Source organism: Phocoena sinus, chromosome 17, assembly GCF_008692025.1.
Source record: "Phocoena sinus isolate mPhoSin1 chromosome 17, mPhoSin1.pri, whole genome shotgun sequence".
In the NCBI taxonomy this organism is placed as follows: Eukaryota; Metazoa; Chordata; class Mammalia; order Artiodactyla; family Phocoenidae; genus Phocoena; species Phocoena sinus.
This window is the reverse complement of record NC_045779.1, coordinates 34,430,367-34,451,172: the sequence shown is the minus strand read 5'-3', so window position 1 is coordinate 34,451,172 and position 20,806 is coordinate 34,430,367. Positions and strand designations below refer to the sequence as shown.

Sequence of the window (20,806 nt, the reverse complement as noted above, 5' to 3'; positions counted from 1 at the left end):
AGAGAATTTCAAAAGTAGACTCAACCATGCAGAAGAATCAGTGACCTGGAGGATACAACACTGGAAGTTACCCAGGAAGAGGAGCAAAAATAAAAAAGAATGAAAAAGAGTGAAGGAAACCTATGGGAATTTGGGAGACACTGAAAGGGAAAAAGTATTCACATCATGGGAATTCCAGAAGAAGAGAAAGAGAAAGAGACAGAATGCCTTTTTAAAGGAATAATGTCTGAAAACTTTCTAAATTTTGGGAGAGATATGAACATCCAGATCCATGAGGCCCAAAGGACCACAAATAGATTGAATCTAAATAGGGCTACTCTGAGACACATTAATTAAATTGTCAAAAGTCAAAGACAAAAGAACTGTAAGGGCAGCAAGAGAAAAGAGAGAAGCCACATACAAGGGAACCCCCATAAGATTATCAGCAGAACTTTTCTGACCAGGAAAGAATGGGATGACATAATAGAAATATTGAAAAAAAATAACTGTCGACTAAGAATTCTATACTTGGTGAAGTTTTCTTTCAGAAACAACGGAAGGATAAAGACTTCACTGGACAATCAAGAGCTAAGGGAGTTTACCACCAGACCTGCCTTATAAGAAATGTTAAAGGCAGTTCTTTGAGTGGAAGTGAAAGAATGTTAATAACATCATAAAAAGGTAGTATAAGTCTCACTGGTAATAAGTATATAGTCATTATTTCTGCAATATGGTAATAGTGATGCATAATTCACTTAACTTTTGTTTAAAACTTGTAAAAGAGCATAGCAAAAATAACCATAACTGTAGTAATCTGTTGTCAGTTACATAATATGAAAACATATACATTATAACAGCAATAACCTAAAAAGTGAGGTGGACGTAAAAGTGTAAAGTTTACAAATTCTATTGAAGTTAAGTTGTTATCAGTTTAAAATAGGGTGTTATATTTTATGTAAGCCTCACGGTAACCACAAGTGAAAATCTTGTAGAAATTACACAAAAGAACATGATAAAGAAGTCAAAGCATACTGATACCAAAAGACATCAAACACACACACACAAAGACAACAGCATGAGAAACAAGGCACAGTAATCTACAAAACAACCAGAAAACAATTAACAAAATGGCAATAGTAAGTCCTTACCTATCAATAACTATTTTAAACATAAGTGAATTAAATTCTCCAATGAAAAGAGATAGAATGGACCACGCTGAGCCTAAACCCTGTCCCCCAAAACCCCAAGACCTTTTCAGCTGTGTGGATTCTGAGACTAGCCTCCACTCCCACCTAAACCCCACCCTGCCTAAGCCCCACCCCTGCCTAAGCCCCGCCCCCCTTGGTAGTGTTTTTTCATTTATATTTTTTCTAATATATTTTTCTATTTTTACTTTATTTTTTATTCTTTGTTATTGTTCTGCTCCTTTTTTTTTCTTTTTTTGATGCACTGCTTGTCTTACAGGATCTTGGTTCACAGGCCAGGGTTCAGGCCTGAGCTCCTGTGGTAGGACCACTGAGTCCAAACCGCTAAACTGAAAGAGAACCTCAGACCCCAGGGAACATTAATCTGAGTGAAGTCTCTTGGAGATCCTCATCTCGGCACCAAGACCTGGCTCTGCGCAACTGCCTGCAAACTCCAGTGTGGAAAGCACCAGGGAAAGCAACCTGTACGACAGGAACATAGCCCCACCCATCAAAAAAAATGAGATGACAAAAGTTATGTTACAGATGAAGGAGCAAGGGAAAAACCTAGAAGACGAATGAATAGGAAATAGACAACCTACCTGAAAAAGAATTCATAGTAATGACAGTAAAGATGATCTAAAATCTCAGAAATATAATGGAGGCATGGATCAAGAAAATACAAGAAATGTAGAACAAAGACAGAGAAGAACTAAAAAGCAAGCAAACAGTGATGAACAACATAATAACTGAAATGAAAAATACACTAGAAGGGGGCTTCCCTGGTGGCGCAGTGGTTGAGAGTCCACCTGCCGATGAAGGGGACACGGGTTTGTTCCCGGTTCAGGAAGATCCCACATGCCATGAAGCGGCTGGGCCCGTGAGCCATGGCCGCTGAGCCTACACATCCGGAGCCTGTGCTCCGCAATGGAAGAGGTCACAACAGTGAGAGGCCCACGTACCGGTAAAAAAAAAAAAAAAATACACTAGAAGGAATCGATAGCAGAATAATTGAGGCAAAAGAATGAATAAGTGAGATGGAAGACAGAATGGTGGAAATAACTGCCGAGGAGCAGAATAAAGAAAAACGAATGAAGAGAATTGACGACAGTCTCAGAGACTTCTGGGACAACATTAAATGCACCAACATTCGAATTATAGGAGTCCTTAAAGAAGAAGAGAAAGAGAAAGGATATGGGAAAATATTTGAAGAGATTATAAGTAAAAAGTTTCCCTAACATGGAAAGGAAATAGCCACCCAAGTGCAGGAAGTGCAGAGAGTCCCAAACAGTATAAACATTAAGAGAAACATACCAAGACACATATTAATTAAACTAACAAAAATTCAATGCAAAGAAAAAAATATTGAAAGCAGCAAGGGAAATGCAACAAATAACATACAAGGGAATCCCCATAAGGTTATCAGCAGATTTTTCAGGAGAAACGCTACAGGCCAGAAGGGAGTGGCAGGATATATTTAAAGTTATGAAAGGGAAAAATGTACAACAAAAATTACTCTACCCAGTGAGGATCTTATTCAGATTCAAAGGAGAAATCAAAAGCTTTACAAACAAGCAAAAGCTAAGAGAATTTAGCACAACCAAACCAGCGTTACAACAAATGCTAAAGGAACTTCTCCAGGCAGGAAACACAAGAGAAGGAAAAGACATACAAAATCAAATCCAAACAATTAAGAAATTGGTAATAGGAGCATACATATCGATAATTACCTTAAATGTAAATGGATTAAATGCTCCAACCTAAAGACACAGACTAGCTGAATGGATACAAAAACAAGACTCGTGCTGTCTACAAGGGACCCACTTTAGACCTAGGGACACATACACACTGAAAGTGAAGGGATGGAAAAAGATATTCCATGCAAATGGAAATCAAAAGAAGGCTGGAATAGCAATACTCATGTCAGATAAAATAGATTTTAAAACAAAAACTGTTACTAGAGATAAGGAAGGACACTAGATAAGGGATCAATTCAAGAAGAAGATATAAAAATTATAAACATTTATGCACCTAACATAGGAGCACCTCAATATATAAGGCAAAGGCTAACAGCCATAAAAGGGGAAATCAACAGTAACACAATAATAGTGGGGGACTTTAATACCACAGTTACACCAATGGACAGATCTTCCAGACAGAAAATAAGTAAGGAAACACAGAGTTTAAATGACACAGTAGACCAGATAGATTTAATTGATATTTATAGAACATTCCACCTGAAAGTGGCAGAATACACTTTCTTCTCAAGTGCACACTATTCTCCAGGATATATCACATATCAAACCTTGGAAATTTTAAGAAAATTGAAATCATATCAAGCATCTTTTTTGACCACAATGCTATGAGATTAGAAATCAATTACAGGAAAAAAAACAACAACAACCAAAAAACACAAACACACAGAGGCTAAACAGTGTGCTGCTAAATAACCAAGAAATCACTGAAGAAATCAAAGAGGAAATTAAAAAATAAACAGAAACAAATGACAATGAAAACACAATGACCCAAAAGCTATGGAATACAGCAAAAGCAGTTCTAAGAGGGAAGTTTATAGCAATACAGTCCTACTTCAAGAAACAAGAAAAATCTCAAATAAACAATCTAACCTTACACCTAAATCCATTAAAGAAAGAAGAACAAACAAAACTCAATGTTAGTAGACGGAAAAAATCATAAAGATCAGAGCAGGAATAAATGAAATAGAAATGAAGAAAACAATAGCAAAGATCAATAAAACTAAAAGTTACTTCTTTGAGAAAATGAAATTGATAAACCTATAGCCTGACTCAAAGAGACAAAAAGGGAGAGGACTCAAATCAATAAAATTAGAAATGAAAAAGGAGAAATTACAAGAGACACTGCAGAAATACAAAGCATCATAAGAGATTACTACAAGCAACTCTATGCCAATAAAATGGACAACCTGGAAGAAATGGACAAATTCTTGGAAAGGTACAACTTTCCAAGCCTGAACAAGGAAGAATTAGAAAATATAAACAAAGTGAATCACAAGTAATGAAGCTGAAACTGTACTTTAAAACTTGTCAACAAACAAAAGTCCAGGACCAGGGCTTCCCTGGTGGCGCAGTGGTTGAGAGTCCGCCTGCCGATGCAGGGGACACGGTTTCGTGCCCCGGTCCGGGAGGGTCCCACATGACGCGGAGTGGCTGGGCCCGTGAGCCATGGCCGCTGAGCCTGTGCGTCCGGAGCCTGTGCTCCGCAACAGGAGAGGCCACAGCAGTGCGAGGCCCCCGTACCGCAAAAAAAAAAAAAAAAAGTCCAGGACCAGATGGCTACATAGGCGAATTCTATCAAACATTGAGAGAAGAGTGATCAACTATCATTCCTAAACTCTTCCAAAATATTGCAGAGGGAGGAGAATGCGCAAACTTGTTCTACGAGGCCACCATCACCCTGATACCAAAACCAGACAAAGAGATCACACACACAAAATTTACAGACCAATATCACTGATGAACATAGACACAAAAATCCTGAACAAAATACTAGCAAACAGAATCCATCAACATATTAAAGGATCATACACCATGATCAAGTGGGATTTATCCCAGGAATGCAAGGATTCTTCAATGTACACAAATCAATGTGATACACCATATTAACAAATTAAAGAATGAAAACCATATGATCATTTCAATAGATGTAGAAAAAGCTTTTGAAAATATTCAATACTCATTTATGATAAAAACTGTCCAGAAAGTGGGCATAGAGGGAACCTACCTCAACATAATAAAGGCCATAAATGACAAACCAACAACCAACATTTTTCTCAATGGTGAAAAATTGAAATCATTTCATCTAAGATCAGGAACAAAACAAGGATGTCCACTCTCACCACTCTTATTCAACATAGTTTTGGAAGTCCTAGCATGGCAATCAGAGAAGAAAAAGAAATAAAAGTAATATTAATTGGAAAAGAAGAAGTAAAACTGTCACTGTTTGCAGATAACATGATACTCTACATAGAAAATCTTAAAGATGCCACAAGAAAACTATTAGAGTTAATCAATGAATTTGGTAAAGTGCAGGATACAAAATTGATGCACAGAAATCTCTTGCATTCCCATACACTAACAATGAAAAATCAGAAAGAGAAATTAAGGAAACACTCCCACTTACCATTGCAACAAAAAGGATAAAATATCTAGGAATAAACCTACCCGAGGAGGCAAAAGACTTGTCAGAAAACTATGAAACACTGTTGCAAGAAATCAAAAAGGAGACAAACAGATGGAGAAATTTACCATGTTCTTGGATTGGAAGGATCAATATTGTGAAAGTAACTGTACTATCCAAAGCAATGTACAGATTCAATGCAATCCCTATCAAATTGCCAATGGCATTCTTCACAGAATAGCACGTAAAATTTTACAACCTGTATGGAAACACAAAAGACCCTGAATAGCCAAACCAATCTTGAGAACAAAAAACGGGGCTGGAGGAATCAGCTCCCTGACTTCAGACTATACTACAAAGCTACAGTAATCAAGACAGTATGGTGCTGGCACAGACATTCAAATATAGATGAATTCAAATATAGATACATTTCTACAGGATAGAAAGCCCAGAGATAAATCAATGCACCTATGGTCACCTAATCTGTGACAAAGGAGGCAAGAATATACAATGGAGAAAAGAAAATCTCTTCAATAAGTGGGGGGTGGGAAAACTGGACAGCTACATGTAAAAGAATGAAGTTAGAACAGTCCTTTATACCATACACAAAAATAAACTCATAATGGATGAAAGACCTAAATATAAGACCAGACACTATAAAACTCTTAGAGGAAAACATAGGAAAAACACTCTGACTTAAACCACAGCAAGATCTTTTTTGACCCACCTCCTAGAGTAATGAAAATAAAAACAAAAATAAACAAATGGGACCTAACTGAACTTAAAAACTTTTGCACAGCAAAGACAATAAACAAGACAAAAAGACAACCCTCAGAATGGGAGAAAATATTTGCAAATGAAAAAACAGACAAAGGATTAATCTCCAAAATATACAAACAGCTCATGGAGCTCGATATAAAAAAACCAAACAACCCAATCAAAAAATGGGCAGAAGACCTAAATAGACATTTAGCCAAAGAAGACATACAGTTGGCCAAGAGGCACATGAAAAGATGCTCAACCTCATTAATTATTAGAGAACTGCAAATCAGTATTATAGTGAAGTATCACCTCTCACTGGTTAGAATGGCCATCATCAATAAATCTACAAACAATAAATGTTGGAGATGGTGTGGAGAAAAGGGAACCCTCTTGCACTGTTGGTGGGAATGTAAATGGATACAGCCACTTTGGAGAACAGATGAATTGATAAAGAAGATGTGGTACATATATACAATGGCATATTACTCAGCCATAAAAAGGAATGAAATTGGGTCATTTGTAGAGATATGGATGGATCTAGAATCTGTCATAAAGAGTGAAGTAAGTCAGAAAGGGAAAAACAAATATCATATATTAATGCATATATGTGGATTCTAGAAAAATGGTATAGATAAACTGGTTTGCAAGGCAGAAATAGGGACACAGATGTAGAGAACAAATGTATGGACACCAAGGGGGGAAAGGGGAAGGTGGGATGAATTAGGAGATTAGGATTGACAAATATACTCTACCATGTGTAAAATAGATAGCTAGTGGGAACCTGCTTTATAGCACAGGGAGCTCAGGTTTTTGCTCTATGATGACCTAGATGGGTGGGATGGGGTGGTGAGAGGCAGGTCCATGGGGGAGGGGATATGTGTATACATATAGCTGACTCACTTCATTGTACAGCAGAAACTAACACAACACTGTAAAGCGATTATAATCTGATAAAAAAGAAAAGACATTGAATGGCTGAATGGATTAAAAAAAAAACAAGATCTAATAATATGCTGCCTACAGGAGTCTTACTTTAGCCTTAAAAGCACATATAGACTGAGAGTTAAGGGATGGAAAGAGACATTTCAAGCAAATAATAACAACAGAAAGCAGAGGTAGCTATACTTAGACAAAATTGACTTTAAACGAAAAATGGTGAATAAAGACAAAGGGTGTCATTATATAATGACAAAAAGATCAATATATCAAGAAGATATAAGAACTGTAAATATTTATGCACCCAACATTGGAGTACCTAAATATATAAAGCCAACTGACAGAGCTAAAAAGAGAAATAGACAGTAATACAATACTAGTTGGGGGCTTTATTACCCTACTTTTATTTTAATTATTTATTTATTTTATTGGAGTATAATTGCTATACAATGTTGTATTAGTTTCTGCTGTACAATGAGGTGAATCAACTATATGTATTCATACATGCCTTCTCTCTTGAACCTCCCTCCCACTCCTCCACTCCCAGTCCCACCTATCTAGGTCACCACAGAGCAAAGAGCTGAGCTCCCTGTGCTATACAGCTGGTTCCCACTAGCTATTTTACACATGGTAGTGTATATATGTCAATCCTAATCTCCTAATTCATCCCACTCTCCCCTTCCCCCACCCCATGCCCACACATCCGTTCTCTATGTCTGTGTCTCTATTTCTGCCCTGCACATAGGTTCATCTGTATCATTTTTCTAGATTCCACATATATGTGTTTATATACAGTGTTTGTTTTTCTCTTTCTGACTTGTTTCACTCTGTATGACAGACTCTAGTTCCATCCACATCTCTACAAATGACCCAATTTTGTTCCTTTTTTATGGCTGAGTAATATTCCATTGTATATATGTACCACATCTTCTTTATCCATTCATCTGTCAATGGACATTTCATGCAGACAGAGAATCAGTAAGAAAACAACAGATTCAAACAACATTAAAGACTAAATGATCCTAATATTCATATTCTATCTCTCAATAGCAGAATATATATTTTTCTCAGGTGTACAACAAAATTCTAGAATGGACCATATGTTAGGCCACAAATCAAGTCTTAGCAATTAAAGAAGATTAAAATCATATCAAGTGGGCTTCCCTGGTGGCGCAGTGGTTGAGAGTCCACCTGCCGATGCAGGGAACATGGGTTCGTGCCCCGGTCCAGGAAGATCCCACATGCCACAGAGCAGCTGGGCCCATGAACCATGGCCGCTGAGCATGTGCATCCGGAGCCTGTGCTCTGCAATGGGAGAGGCCACAACAGTGAGAGAACTGCATACCACAAAAAAAAAAAAAAAAAAAAAATCATACCAAGTATCTTTTGTGACCACAATGGCATGAAAGTAGGAATCAATAAGAAGAAGAAAACTGAAAAATTCATGAAAACAAGGAAATTAAACAACACTGTCTTAAACAACCAATGGATCAAAGAAGAAGTTAAAGAGGAAATAAAATTTTTGAGACAAACAAAAGTGAAAATGCAACACACCAGAACCTGTGGGATGCAGCAAAAGCAGTTCTAAGAGGGAGGTTCATAGCAATAAACACCTACTTAAGAAGTAAGAAAGATCCCAAATAAACAACCTCACTCTACAGCTTCAAAAACTAGAAAAAGAAGATCAGAGCACAAAGTTAACAGAAGAAAGAAAATAATAAAGATTAGAACAGAAATAAATGAAATAGAGAACAGAAAAACAATTGGAAAGATTATCCAAACTAAGAGTTGGTTCTTTGAAAAGATAAGAAAAATTGACAAACCCTTAGCTAGACTAACCAAGGGAAAAAGAGAAAGGACACAAATCAACAAAATTATAATTTAAAAAGCAGACATTATAACTGATACCACAGAATTCAAAGGATCATAACAGCCAACCATATGCTAACAAACTGGGCAACCTAGAATAAATGGAAAAATTCTTAGAAACATATCATTTACCAAGACTTAATTAGGAAGAAATATAAAATCTGAATAGACCATTTACTAGTAAAGGGATTGAATCCGTAATCAAAAACCTCCCAACAAACAAAAGTCCAGGACCAGATGGCTTCACTCGTGAATTTTACCAAACATTTAAAGAATTAACACCAATGCTTCTCAAATTTTTCCAGAAATAGAAGAGGAGAGAGTACTCCCAAATTTATTTTATGAGGCCAGCATTATCGTGAGACTAAAACCAGAAAAGGACATTAGTAGAAATGACAGCTATAGGTCAATACCCCTGATAATTATAGATGCAAAAATTTCAATAAAATACTAGCAAACCAAATTCAGTAGCACATTAAAAGAATCATTTATCATGATCAAGTGGGATTTATCCCTGGGATGCAAGGATGGTTCAACATATGCAAATAAATCAGTGTGATACATCATCTTAACAGAAAGAAAAAAATCATACAATCATCTCAATAGACACAGAAAAATCATTTGATAAAATTTAACATAAATTCATAATAAAAGCCCTTAACAAAAAGTCATAAAAGGAACATATCTCAACATAATAAAAGTCATATATGACAAGCCCACAGCTTCCTCAACATCATACTAATGGTGAAAGGGTGAAACCTTTTCCTCTAAGGATCAGGAATAAGACAAGTGTGTCTATTCTCACCACTCCTGTTCAAAATAGTACTAGAAATCCTACCTAGAGAAATCAGGCAAGAAAGAGAAATAAAAGTAAATGAAGAAGTAAAACCATGTCTATTTGCAGATGGCTTGGTTTTATAAACAAAAATCTTAAAGATGTAACAAAAAAAACTGTCAGATCTAGTCAAGGAATTCAATAAAGTTTCAAGATATGAAATTAACATACAAAAATCAGTAGCATTTCTATATGCCTACAGTGAATTTTCTGAAAAAAAATAAAGAAATGAATCCTATTTACAACAGCATAAAAAAATACTTAGGAATACATTTAACTAAGCAAGTGAAATTTCTCTACTGTGAAGACTGAAAGACATTGATGAAAGAAATCAAAGAAAATACAAATAAGTAGAAGGGTATTCTGTATTCATGAACTGGAAGAATTAATATTGTTAAAACATCAATACTACCAAAAGCCATCTATAGATTCAATAAAATCCCTATCCATATTCCAATGGCATCTTTTACAGAGGTAGAAAAAACACTCCTAAAAGTTATATGAACCACAAAAAACGCTGAATAGCCAAAGAAATGCTGAGAAAGAAGAAAAGAGCAGGAGAGATCATACTTCCTGATTTCAAGTTATACTATAAAGCTAAAGCCGTCAAACAGTATGCTACTAGCATAATAACACACAAAAGACCGATGGAATAGAATTGAGAGCCCAGAAATAAAACCAAGCATATACAATCCACTAATATTTAATAGGGAAGAATACTCAGTGGAGAAAAGAAAGTCTTTTTAATAAATGACTCTGGGATAATTGGATATTCACATGTAAAAGAATGAAATTGGACCCATATCTTACACCACTCACAAAATTAACTCAAAATGGACTAAGGATTTAAATGTAAGACCTGAAACCATGAAACTCCTAGAAGAAAACATAGTAATAAAGCTCCCTGACATGATTCTTGGTAATGATTTTTGGATATGTCACCTGAAGCACAAACAAATAAATAAAAAATAAACAAGTGGGATACATCAAACTAAAAAGCTTCTGCACAGTAAACAACAACAACAAGGAAAATAAATCAATAAAGTGAAAAGACAAACTTTAGAATGGGAACAAAATATTTGAAAACCATATATCTGATAAGGGTTAACATTCAAAATACATAAATAACTCATATAATTCAATAGCAAAAAAAAAAAAAAAAATGAGCAAAGGACCTGAATAGACATTTCTCCAAAGAAGATATATGAAAGGTCAACATGTACATGAAAAGATGATCAACATCACTACTCATTAAGGAAAAGCAAAGTAAAACCACACTGAGATATCACTCATGTCTATTAGAATGACCATCACAAAAAAAACAAGAGATAACGTGATGGCAAGAATGTGGAAAAAGGGAATGCTTGTGCATTGTTGGTAGATTGTAAATTGGTGCATCCACTATGGAAAGCAGTATGGCTTTCTCACGTTCCTCAAAAAATTAAATACTGAGCTACCATATGATCTAGCAATTCCATTTCTGAAGTATATTCAAAGGTAATGAAAACACTACGTCGAAAAGATATCTGCACCCCTATGTTCATACCAGCATTATTTATAGAAGCCAAGACATGGAAACAACCTAATTGTCCATCGATGGGTGAATGGATAAAGAACATGTGAGATATATATATATATATATATATATATATACATACATATATAATGGAATATTATTCAGCCACAAAAAACAAGGAAATCCTACCATTTGTGACCACAGGGATGAGCCTTGAAGATATTATGCTAAGAGAAATAAGACAGAGAAAGACAAATACTGTACTGTATGATATAATTTATATGTGGAATCTAAAAAAAATAAAAACAAAAACCCCAAACTCATAGAAAAAGAGAGCAGATTTTTGGTTACCAGAGGGAGAGAGTGGGAGGAGGGGAATAGGATGAAGATAGTCAAAAGGTACAAACTAAAAAAAAAAAAAAAAAAAAAAAGGTACAAACTTCTTCCAGTTATAAGATAAATAAGTATTAACGATGTAATGTTACAACATGATGACTATAATTAACACTGCTGTATGGCATGTAGGAAAGTTAAAAGAGTAAATCCTAAGAAGATAAATATTTTTCCCTTCTGTTTTTCTTCCTTTCCTTTTTATTGTACCTGTATGAGAAGATGGATGTTAACGAACGTATTGTGGTAATTATTTCACCTTATATGTAAATAAAGCCATCATGCTGTATGCTTTAAATTTAAATAGTGATGTATGTCAATTATTTCTCAAAACTGGAAAACAAGTGAGGATTATGCACAATAATTCCTTCAAATAGATAAGAAATAAATAGAAAGTTATAGAAATCCAGACTGCCTGAAATAGTATAAGCCTGTTAATAACAGAGCTACATAGCTCTAGCTATGCAGTTCTTTTGTGGGTGAACTTTATGCAAGTTATTTAACTTCTCTGCAATTCACTTTTACTATTTCCACTGCCTTATATTCTCTACCCCTAGGTTTTCCTCTAGTTGGCTCTTCCTTATTTTTCTAACTTCAACTTAAATATCACATCCTTAAAGTGACCTTCTCAGACTACTCACTTTAAGTATCCAACCCTCCATCTTCATCACATTGTCCTACATTTTCTTCATAGTACTTTACACTATCCGAAATTACTTCATTTCATGAATTTGTTTACTTGGGGTTTGTCTGTCTCTCCAGAGACCAAGGACCTTACCTGTTTTGATCACTGCTATATTCTCACTGTCAGAATAGTACCTTGCATAAAGTGGGTACTCAATAAATGTTAGTTGAATAAACAAGTGGCTGAATGAATGCCCATTTAAATCCTAGCTCTTCTGTGAAGACAAACATATAATGCATATAGATGTGAATTGAATCTTTAAAAGTACTCTGCATATAGAAACTGTAACAATAGTGATCTCTTTGACTGCTGTTTCCCTAATAACAACGCAGGCACACTTTTCAGTTCTACTTTCTTTAATCTAAGGTAAAAAACTTAAAGCAAGTTGTATGAGTGTGACATCCTTAATTATATCCCTTTAAATATGGATATACTGTGATCTGATGGTATACTTAAGACTTCATGAAGATTAAACGGACTTTGTTGTTGTTTTGTTTAAGCATTGAACACTGGTTTCTGCAGAGTTCAAGCAAAACATGAGATATAATCTCAATATATCCCATAAATACTCAGAGAGGCTGAAGTGGAAAAAAGGAATGTCTGAAGAGACTTGTAGAAATTTCAAAGGTTATTTTTCCCCCACATAAATGGTATTGGGCTTGGTTTACAGTGCAGGAAAGATTTATCATAGATACTTAGTGGTGAGAAAAGACAGTATGGCTTCCACTCTAAGTACATTCCTTTTTAATGTGGAGATCAAACCTAGTGCTAACAACTGAGAAGACAAAACAGCCATCAGTAAAATATAATATGCACTTAGCTTCTGTTTGTCAATTGGATGTTTTTCCTCTAAAAACCTAATTCAGCATAGTACAGAACAAGTTGTAGAAAAAAATCCAACTTGCACTGCTTCTCCTTTCATTAAGACAGATCATGCTGAGCCCCACACAGCTGGAGCCCCATGTTTAAGACCATCACATTGTACTTTCAGCAAACCTCTCAGCCACTGTTCTCATAATGAAATGCTTTCATAGGAATGAAGGGAGAAAAAAGCCTAGAAAAGAAGGAGACATGACAATACTTTGATTTTAAGTTGGAAAAAAAGCCATGACCTGAGTTTGAGCTACCCCTTTAAAAAGAATGACATACATTTATGACACCAGAAGAAAGACAGCTTTGCCAAGGACTTCCAAACCATTTTAAAAAGAGGTACTTGTATTCTTTAAATGAATCCAAACTTATTTAACAACTGAATCTTTATGTTTTAACAAGGTTTGTTTTTTAAATAGGGTCCTGCATTTCCAAGACTTCCACCATTGGAAAACTAATTTGTATGGCCACTATTTTTATTATCAAGCATTTTAATCTCAATTCACACATCAATTAATGAAATTAGAAAGGAGGAAAGTTGACTTGCAGCAAACTCTTAGTTTATGTTATTTGTCCCCATAAGTGGTCAATTTAAATTTAGTGAACAGTGATGTGGTGGCAGAGGGACTGGAACTCTCCAAAGTTGTTTCCTCTAGACGTGGTTCTTCTTTGTATAGAATCTCCATTTCAGAGACCTTACCCATCCTTAGGACATGAGGTTTCACCTCTGGGAGATGGCTCTCAAGATCTCAATCTGTTGTCCTGGTTTCTTAAATACTAATCTAACTGGATATTTCTACTTAGATGTCCTATTATATCTTGAAATTTAATAAACCAGTTCACCTCCTCACCTCACCTCACCAATTATCTCTCACTGTCTCTCCCTTGTCTGTTAGTGGTATAATTGTCTCAGACACTTGGGCTCAAATCCTCAGACTCCTATTTGAAACTACCCTTTTACCCATCATACCCATTCAACGGTCCTGTTAATTTCACCTCAAGTCTTTCAAATCTGCCATTTTCTTTTTAGTCACTTAGTCCAGGCCCATCTTTTACTATACTTGATCCCAGTGGGCTCAGGTATACAGCCTGCCCTTTAATGTCACTGTTATAGCTGGCTTTGGTAGCTCTGACTTTGAATCTTCTTGTTTGAATCCATTTCATATTCTTGCTGTCCAATTTTCTATCTAAAGGATCTTTTTTATTATGTCACTTATCTGTTGAAAAATAATAAATGCCTCCTGTTGTCTCCAAGATCAAGTCCAAATTCCTTAGTCTGTTATTTAAGGCCATCCATAATTCAGCCCCATCCTTTCATATAATTTTATTTGTTACTATGTCCCTAAATGGAAGACTCTAACCAGGTTGGTCTACTTAATCTTTGCTCATGCCATCACCTTACCTGAATGCCCTCTCCAACTGCTCTCTGTTTACTAAAAAGTTATTTTCCCATAGCAAATACTTATTAGTTTGTTAGCTGACTAACATTTATTCTGATTTTAGTGACAATACAATTTCCTTCAGTGAATGATCTCATCTCATTTTAATACTTGACTGTTAACCAAGGTTTTCTCTCCTTCCTTATCTAAGAGACCTGCATGCAACCATAACAAGACAAACCAGACTCTCCCTCCTGGAAAGTGGAATCTTGAGCAGAATGTCCATAGACTGGAAATTGTTGAAACTCATCTATTACAGTGGAGACAACCTGAGAGACTGGTGAGTATTTCTTGCTTACCTACATCTCTAGACTTATCTTGTCTATTGACTTCCTAAGTCTAGATCTCTAGACTGTCTGTTGATTCGTGAACACTCCCATTTCCTTCTAGAGATTTCTTTTTTATTAAAGAGGTAATTTCTGTTACTTGCACTCAAAATTCCTAATTGTCATCATTTCTAAAGGCCCCTTAAGCCCTTCCTGACACAAGCGGTCCTTCCCAGCTTGCAGTGATCATTCCGTCAGGTTAGCAACTGTAAATTTTAGTATATGCTCCATTCCTTTGGCATGTCTCAGTCAGTCATTAAGTATTTACTGAGCATTAACAATGAGCTTGGTTTTGTGCAACTGCATACTTTTAAAAATCTGTTAACTCATTTAATGAATATAGAATATTTTTACGGGTAGACTCTGGGTTCTTCAAAGTCAGAAACTCTCTCGCAAGCATAAAGGTTCCTTCCTTCGTGCTTGGCATGCACAGAAAACACATATTCTTACTGATTAACAAAAGCAGCCTCTTCCATTAAAGCTGCTTAAGAGGAATATAATTATAATATCAGGACTACTTGGTGCTAATTGAATTAGTCAATAAAAATACAATAACTGGAAACATAAAATATAGTTCTGAAGAACTCTTCATCATATCTTAACTTGCTTGCTAACTTGGTAGTTTTCATGCTAAAAATCATCAGTTAAGATGCTAATTTCTAGAAGTTGAGTGTACAATATCATCTTTTAGTGTACCACACAGCCATTTCCCTGAATCACTTTGAAACATTCCCAAGGCATCAACCAGGTCATTCCCAAGAGCTGCCATTTGCATCATTCAAGCACACTGCTACCTTACATGATTGATAACCTAAAAGTCAGACAATGCAGTAGATTTATTTAACTTTAAACCCTATATACTATTTTAACTATAATTAGGGATTGGCATGGGGGGAATGAGAATTAACATTATATTTGCTTTAACAAAAATCCCAAATAACTATCAAGCAGTATAACGGAGATCCTGGTTGCTAGTCTATCCAGGCAGACATGAATATTGGGGGAATAAGGAATAATGAGTCATAATCTACTGAAAACTAAGAGGGAGAAGAAAGAAAAGGAAGCACTCACCTTCTTTTCCAGTCTATCAATTAATTTCTGGAGTCTGTTTATCTGGGTCATCCACTGGTTATCTTCTTCTAATAAGCCTTGAGGGGAAAACCATGAGGGCAATATATTAAACTCTAGACAGAGCAGGAATGCTTTGGTGTCTCAGAGCTTTTCTTTTACCCTGAAGGAAGAACACAGTGTCACTGGCTAATCACCACATTTAAATATATATATATTTATATTTATGTATATAGATAGATTCACATGAGTTCTTTCTAAGTTATTAATTTCCATAGATCCATGTATCCCAGTGGGTTCATTTTTATGTTTATTTTTTTTATGTTGTTGCCTACACCGGCCTTTGATATTCAAAAGAACAGATCCTGCTGAGCCATTTTTAACACCACATAATGTAGCTGATTTTTCTTTTAGAAAAAGGAAAGCACCAAGAAACAATTCTAAACTTACTTCTGGGGCAGTGGCAGGAGCCAGGGAAATCATAGCCATGAACACAGCAAGGGATAAATTATTAATCAAAAAGAAGTATAAGAGCAAGGTAGCTGGTATCTCCTTCCCTAGGGACTAACCTGAGTGGACACTATGTTCATGGCATAGCAGTGAAGAGTACAAGCTCTGGAGCCCGCTGATTTTGGTCAAATTACTTAACATCTCTGGTCTCACTTTTCTTATTTTTAAATGGGCATAATAATATCACAAGCCTCACTGTGAGGATTGTGTATATATACACATATGCATACATACATATGTGCATATATACACACACAAACGTACATGTACTACGTATGTAGTATTTTTATTTTTTTATTTTATTTATTTATTTTGCGGTATGCGGGCCCCTCACTGCTGTGGGCTCCCCGTTGCGGAGCACAGGCTCCGGACGCGCAGGCTCAGCGGCCATGGCTCATAGGCCCAGCCGCTCCGCGGCATGTGGGATCTTCCCAGACTGGGGCACGAACCCGGGTCCACTGCATCGGCAGGCGGACTCTCAACCACTTCCACCAGGGAAGCCCCCTAGTATTTTTAATATGTCTGTGTATACACACACACATCTCTATCTAACAGCAGGATAAACATTATGTAAGTGCTGCTGCTATTATTGTTGCTGTTATATATATTATTATGCAAAGGCAAGAAGGAGTAAGTTGTGGTGTGAGCCCCTGCACAAACATCCTGGTATCCTTGTGTATCCTTATGGCAGCTTGCTCAAAATATTTTCACAGACATTTGCTGAAGTAATACTTTTTGATATTTCCTGATAGAAGAATGTGATTGAATTTAAGACTATAAAGCCTTGTTTTAGCTTTGAATGTTAGGAAGATAAGACCTAAATTATAAGGGGGTAGTACTTTACATTAGAATTCACTTTTCCACCTGCCATCTTCAGTGAAGCTCCTCTCAAAGCCCACCAAATAAATTATGATGCAAAAAGAAGCAGTAGCATTGCCACAAAGAAGTGGCTACTAAAAATGAGTGCTTTTACAATAAAATATTATAAATATGTAAACAAAGTTTATGTTTATATTTTAATTTGCAGAGTAGTTAACATCTTTCCATTCTAGGTTGCTCCTAAAAGAATTTAAGGCAGCTATCACAACAAAGTCCCATAGAAGGATATTTTGGGCTTAATACTGTTTTCTAAATGACAAAAATGGAAAGAACAATCTATGGTTTAATTTTTTTTAAACATCTTTATTGGAGTATAATTGCTTTTAAATGGTGTGTTAGTTTCTGCTGTATAACAAAGTGAATCAGCTATACATAAACATATATCCCATGTTTAATTTTTTATATTCCACATACAAGTGATAATATTTAGTATTTGTCTTTCTCTTTCTGACTTATTTCACTCCAGGTCCATCCATGTTGTTGCAAATGGCAATATTTCATTCTTTTTCATGACTGGCTCATACTCCATTGTATACATACATATGTGTGTGTGTATATATATATATATATATATATCTCACATTCTTCTTTATCCATTCATCTGTTGATGGACACTTAGTTTACTTCCATATCTTGGCTATTGTAAATAATGCTTCTATGAATATTGAATGTACCTTTTTGAATTAGTGTTTTCATTTTCTTCAGACATAATCCCAGAAGTGAAATTGTTGGATCATTTGGTAGTTTTATTTTTAGTTTCTTGAAGAAACTGCATGCTGTTTTCCATAGTGGCTGCACCAATTTACATTTCCACTAATGGTGTACTAGAGTTCCCTCTTCTCCACATCCTTGCCAACATTTGTTATTTGTGGACTTTTTTTGACAATAGCCACTCTGAAAGGTGTGAGGTGATATCTCATTACAGTTTTGATTTACATTTCCCTGATGATTAGTGATATTGAACATTTTTTTCATGTGCATGCCGTCTTTGGAAAAATGTCTATTCAGAGTTTCTGCCTATTTTTCAATCTGGTTATTTGGGGTTTTTTTTTGAGTTTTATGTTGAGCTTTATGAGTTCTTTGTATATTTTGTATACTTAACCTGCTATCAGATACATCATTTGCAAATATTTTCTCCCAGTTAGTAGATGGACTTTTGATTTTGTGATAACTTTCTTCACAGTGCAAAAGATTTTTAGTTTGATGTAGTCCCATTTGTTTATATTTGCTTTTGTTTCCCTTACCTGAGGAGAGATAATTATTAAGACTAATGTCAAAGAGTACACTGCCTGTGTTTTCCTCCAGAAGTCTCATGGTTTCCGGTCTTACATTTAAGTTTTTAATCCACTTTAAATTTATTTTTTGCATGGTGTGAGAGAGTAGTCTGGTTTAATACTTTTGCATGTAACTGTTCAGTTTTTCCAACACCATTTATTGAAGAAGCTGTATTTTCCCCACTGTATACTTTTGCATATTTTGTTGTAGACAAGATTATTTGCCCATAAAAGTGTGTGTTCATTTCTGGGCTCTCTATTCTGTTCCATTAATCTATGTGTGTGGGTTTGTGCCAGTACCATACTGTTTTGATTACTGTAGATTTGTAGCATAGTTTGAAATCAGGGAGTGTGATACCTCTGGCTTTGTTCTTCTTTCTCAAGATAGTTTTGGCTATTTGGGGTCTTTTGTGTTTCCTTGCCCTTTTAGAATTATTTGTTCTAGCTCTGTGGAAAATGTCAGTGATATTTTGATAGGGATTTTACTGAGTCTGTAGATTGCCTTGGATAATATGGTCATCTTAACAATATTAATTCTTCTAATCCATGAACATTCTATATCTTTCTTTCTTTTAACATCTTTATTGGAGTATAATTGCTTTACAATGGTGTGTTAGTTTCTGCTTTATAACAAAGTGAATCAGCTATACATATTCTATGTCCCCATATCTCCTCCCTCTCCTCCCTCTTGCATCTCCCTCCCACCCTCCCTATCCCACTCCTCTAGGTGGTCAGAAAGAAGCTGTTCTCCCTGTGCTATGTGGCTGCTTCCCACTAGCTATCTATTTTACATTTGGTAGTGTATGTATGTCCGTGACACTCTCTCACTTCGTCCCAGCTTATACTTCCCTCTCCCCATGTCCTCAAGTCCATTCTCTATGTCTGTGTCTTTATTCCTGCCCTGCACTTAGGTTCTTCAGAACCATTTTTTTTCTTTAGATTCCATATATATGTGTTATCATATGGTATTTTTTTTTCTCTTTCTGACATACTTCACTCTGTATGACAGACTCTAGGTCCATCCACCTCACTACAAATAACTCAATTTCGTTTCTTTTTATGGCTGAGTAATATTCCATTGTATATATGTGCCACATCTTCTTTATCCATTCATCTGTCAATGGACACTTAGGTTGCTTCCATGTCCTGGTTATTGTATATAGTCCTGCAGTGAACATTGCGATACATGACTCTTTTTGAATTATGGTTTTCTCAGGGTATATGCCCAGTAGTGGGATTGCTGGGTCGTATGGTAGTTCTATTTTTAGTTTGTTAAAGAACCTCCATACTGTTTTCCATAGTGGCTTTATCAGTTTACATTCCCACCAACAGTACAAGAAGGTTCCCTCTTCTCCACACCCTTTCCAGCATTGATTGTTTGTAGATTTTTGACGATGGACATTCTTACTGGTGTGAGGTGATACCTCATTGTGGTTTTGATTTGCATTTATCCAATGATTAGTGATGTTGAGCATCCTTTCATGTGTTTGTTGGCAATCTGTATATCTTTTTTGGAGAAATGTCTATCCATCTGTTTGTCTCATCTTCAATTACTTTTGTCAGTTTTTGAAGCACAGGTCTTGTACCTACTTAGTTAGATTTATTCCTAGGCATTTTACTTTTTTTGATGGAACCATAAAGGGAATTGTTTTCATAATTTCTATTCTGATACTATATTTTTAGTGTATAGCAATGCAACAGATTTCTGTATACTCGTTTTGTAACCTGAAACCTTACCAAATTCATTGTTGAGTTCTGGTAGCTTTTTGGTGGTGTCTTTAGGATTTCTTATGTATAGTGTCATACCATCTTCAAATATTGACAGTTTTACTTCTTCCTTTTCAGTATGCATTCCTTTTTTAGTCTGATTTCTGTGACTAGGACTTCCAATACTACGTTAAAGAGAAGTCGTGAGAGTGGGCATCCTTGTCTTGCTCCTGATCTTAGAGGAAATGCTTTCAGCTTCTCCCCATTGAGTATGATGTGGGTTGTCATATATGGCCTTTGTTTTGAGTATGATGTGGGTTGTCATATATGGCCTTTGTTTTGTTGAGAAATGTTCCCTCTATACCCACTTTCTGGAGAGTTTTTATCATAAATGGATGTTGAATTTTGTCAAAAACTTT

General features: G+C 35.7%; 1 protein-coding gene across 1 annotated transcript in view; it reads right to left on the bottom strand.

The window, feature by feature from the left end:
* Window positions 1-20,806, bottom strand: part of NECAB1 (N-terminal EF-hand calcium binding protein 1) — a 300,474-nt gene that overhangs the window by 44,045 nt on the left and 235,623 nt on the right. Inside the window, exon 8 of the mRNA XM_032609361.1 lies at window positions 16,021-16,097. Coding sequence (XP_032465252.1) covers window positions 16,021-16,097 — 77 coding nt within the window. The remainder of the gene's footprint in view (window positions 1-16,020; window positions 16,098-20,806) is intronic.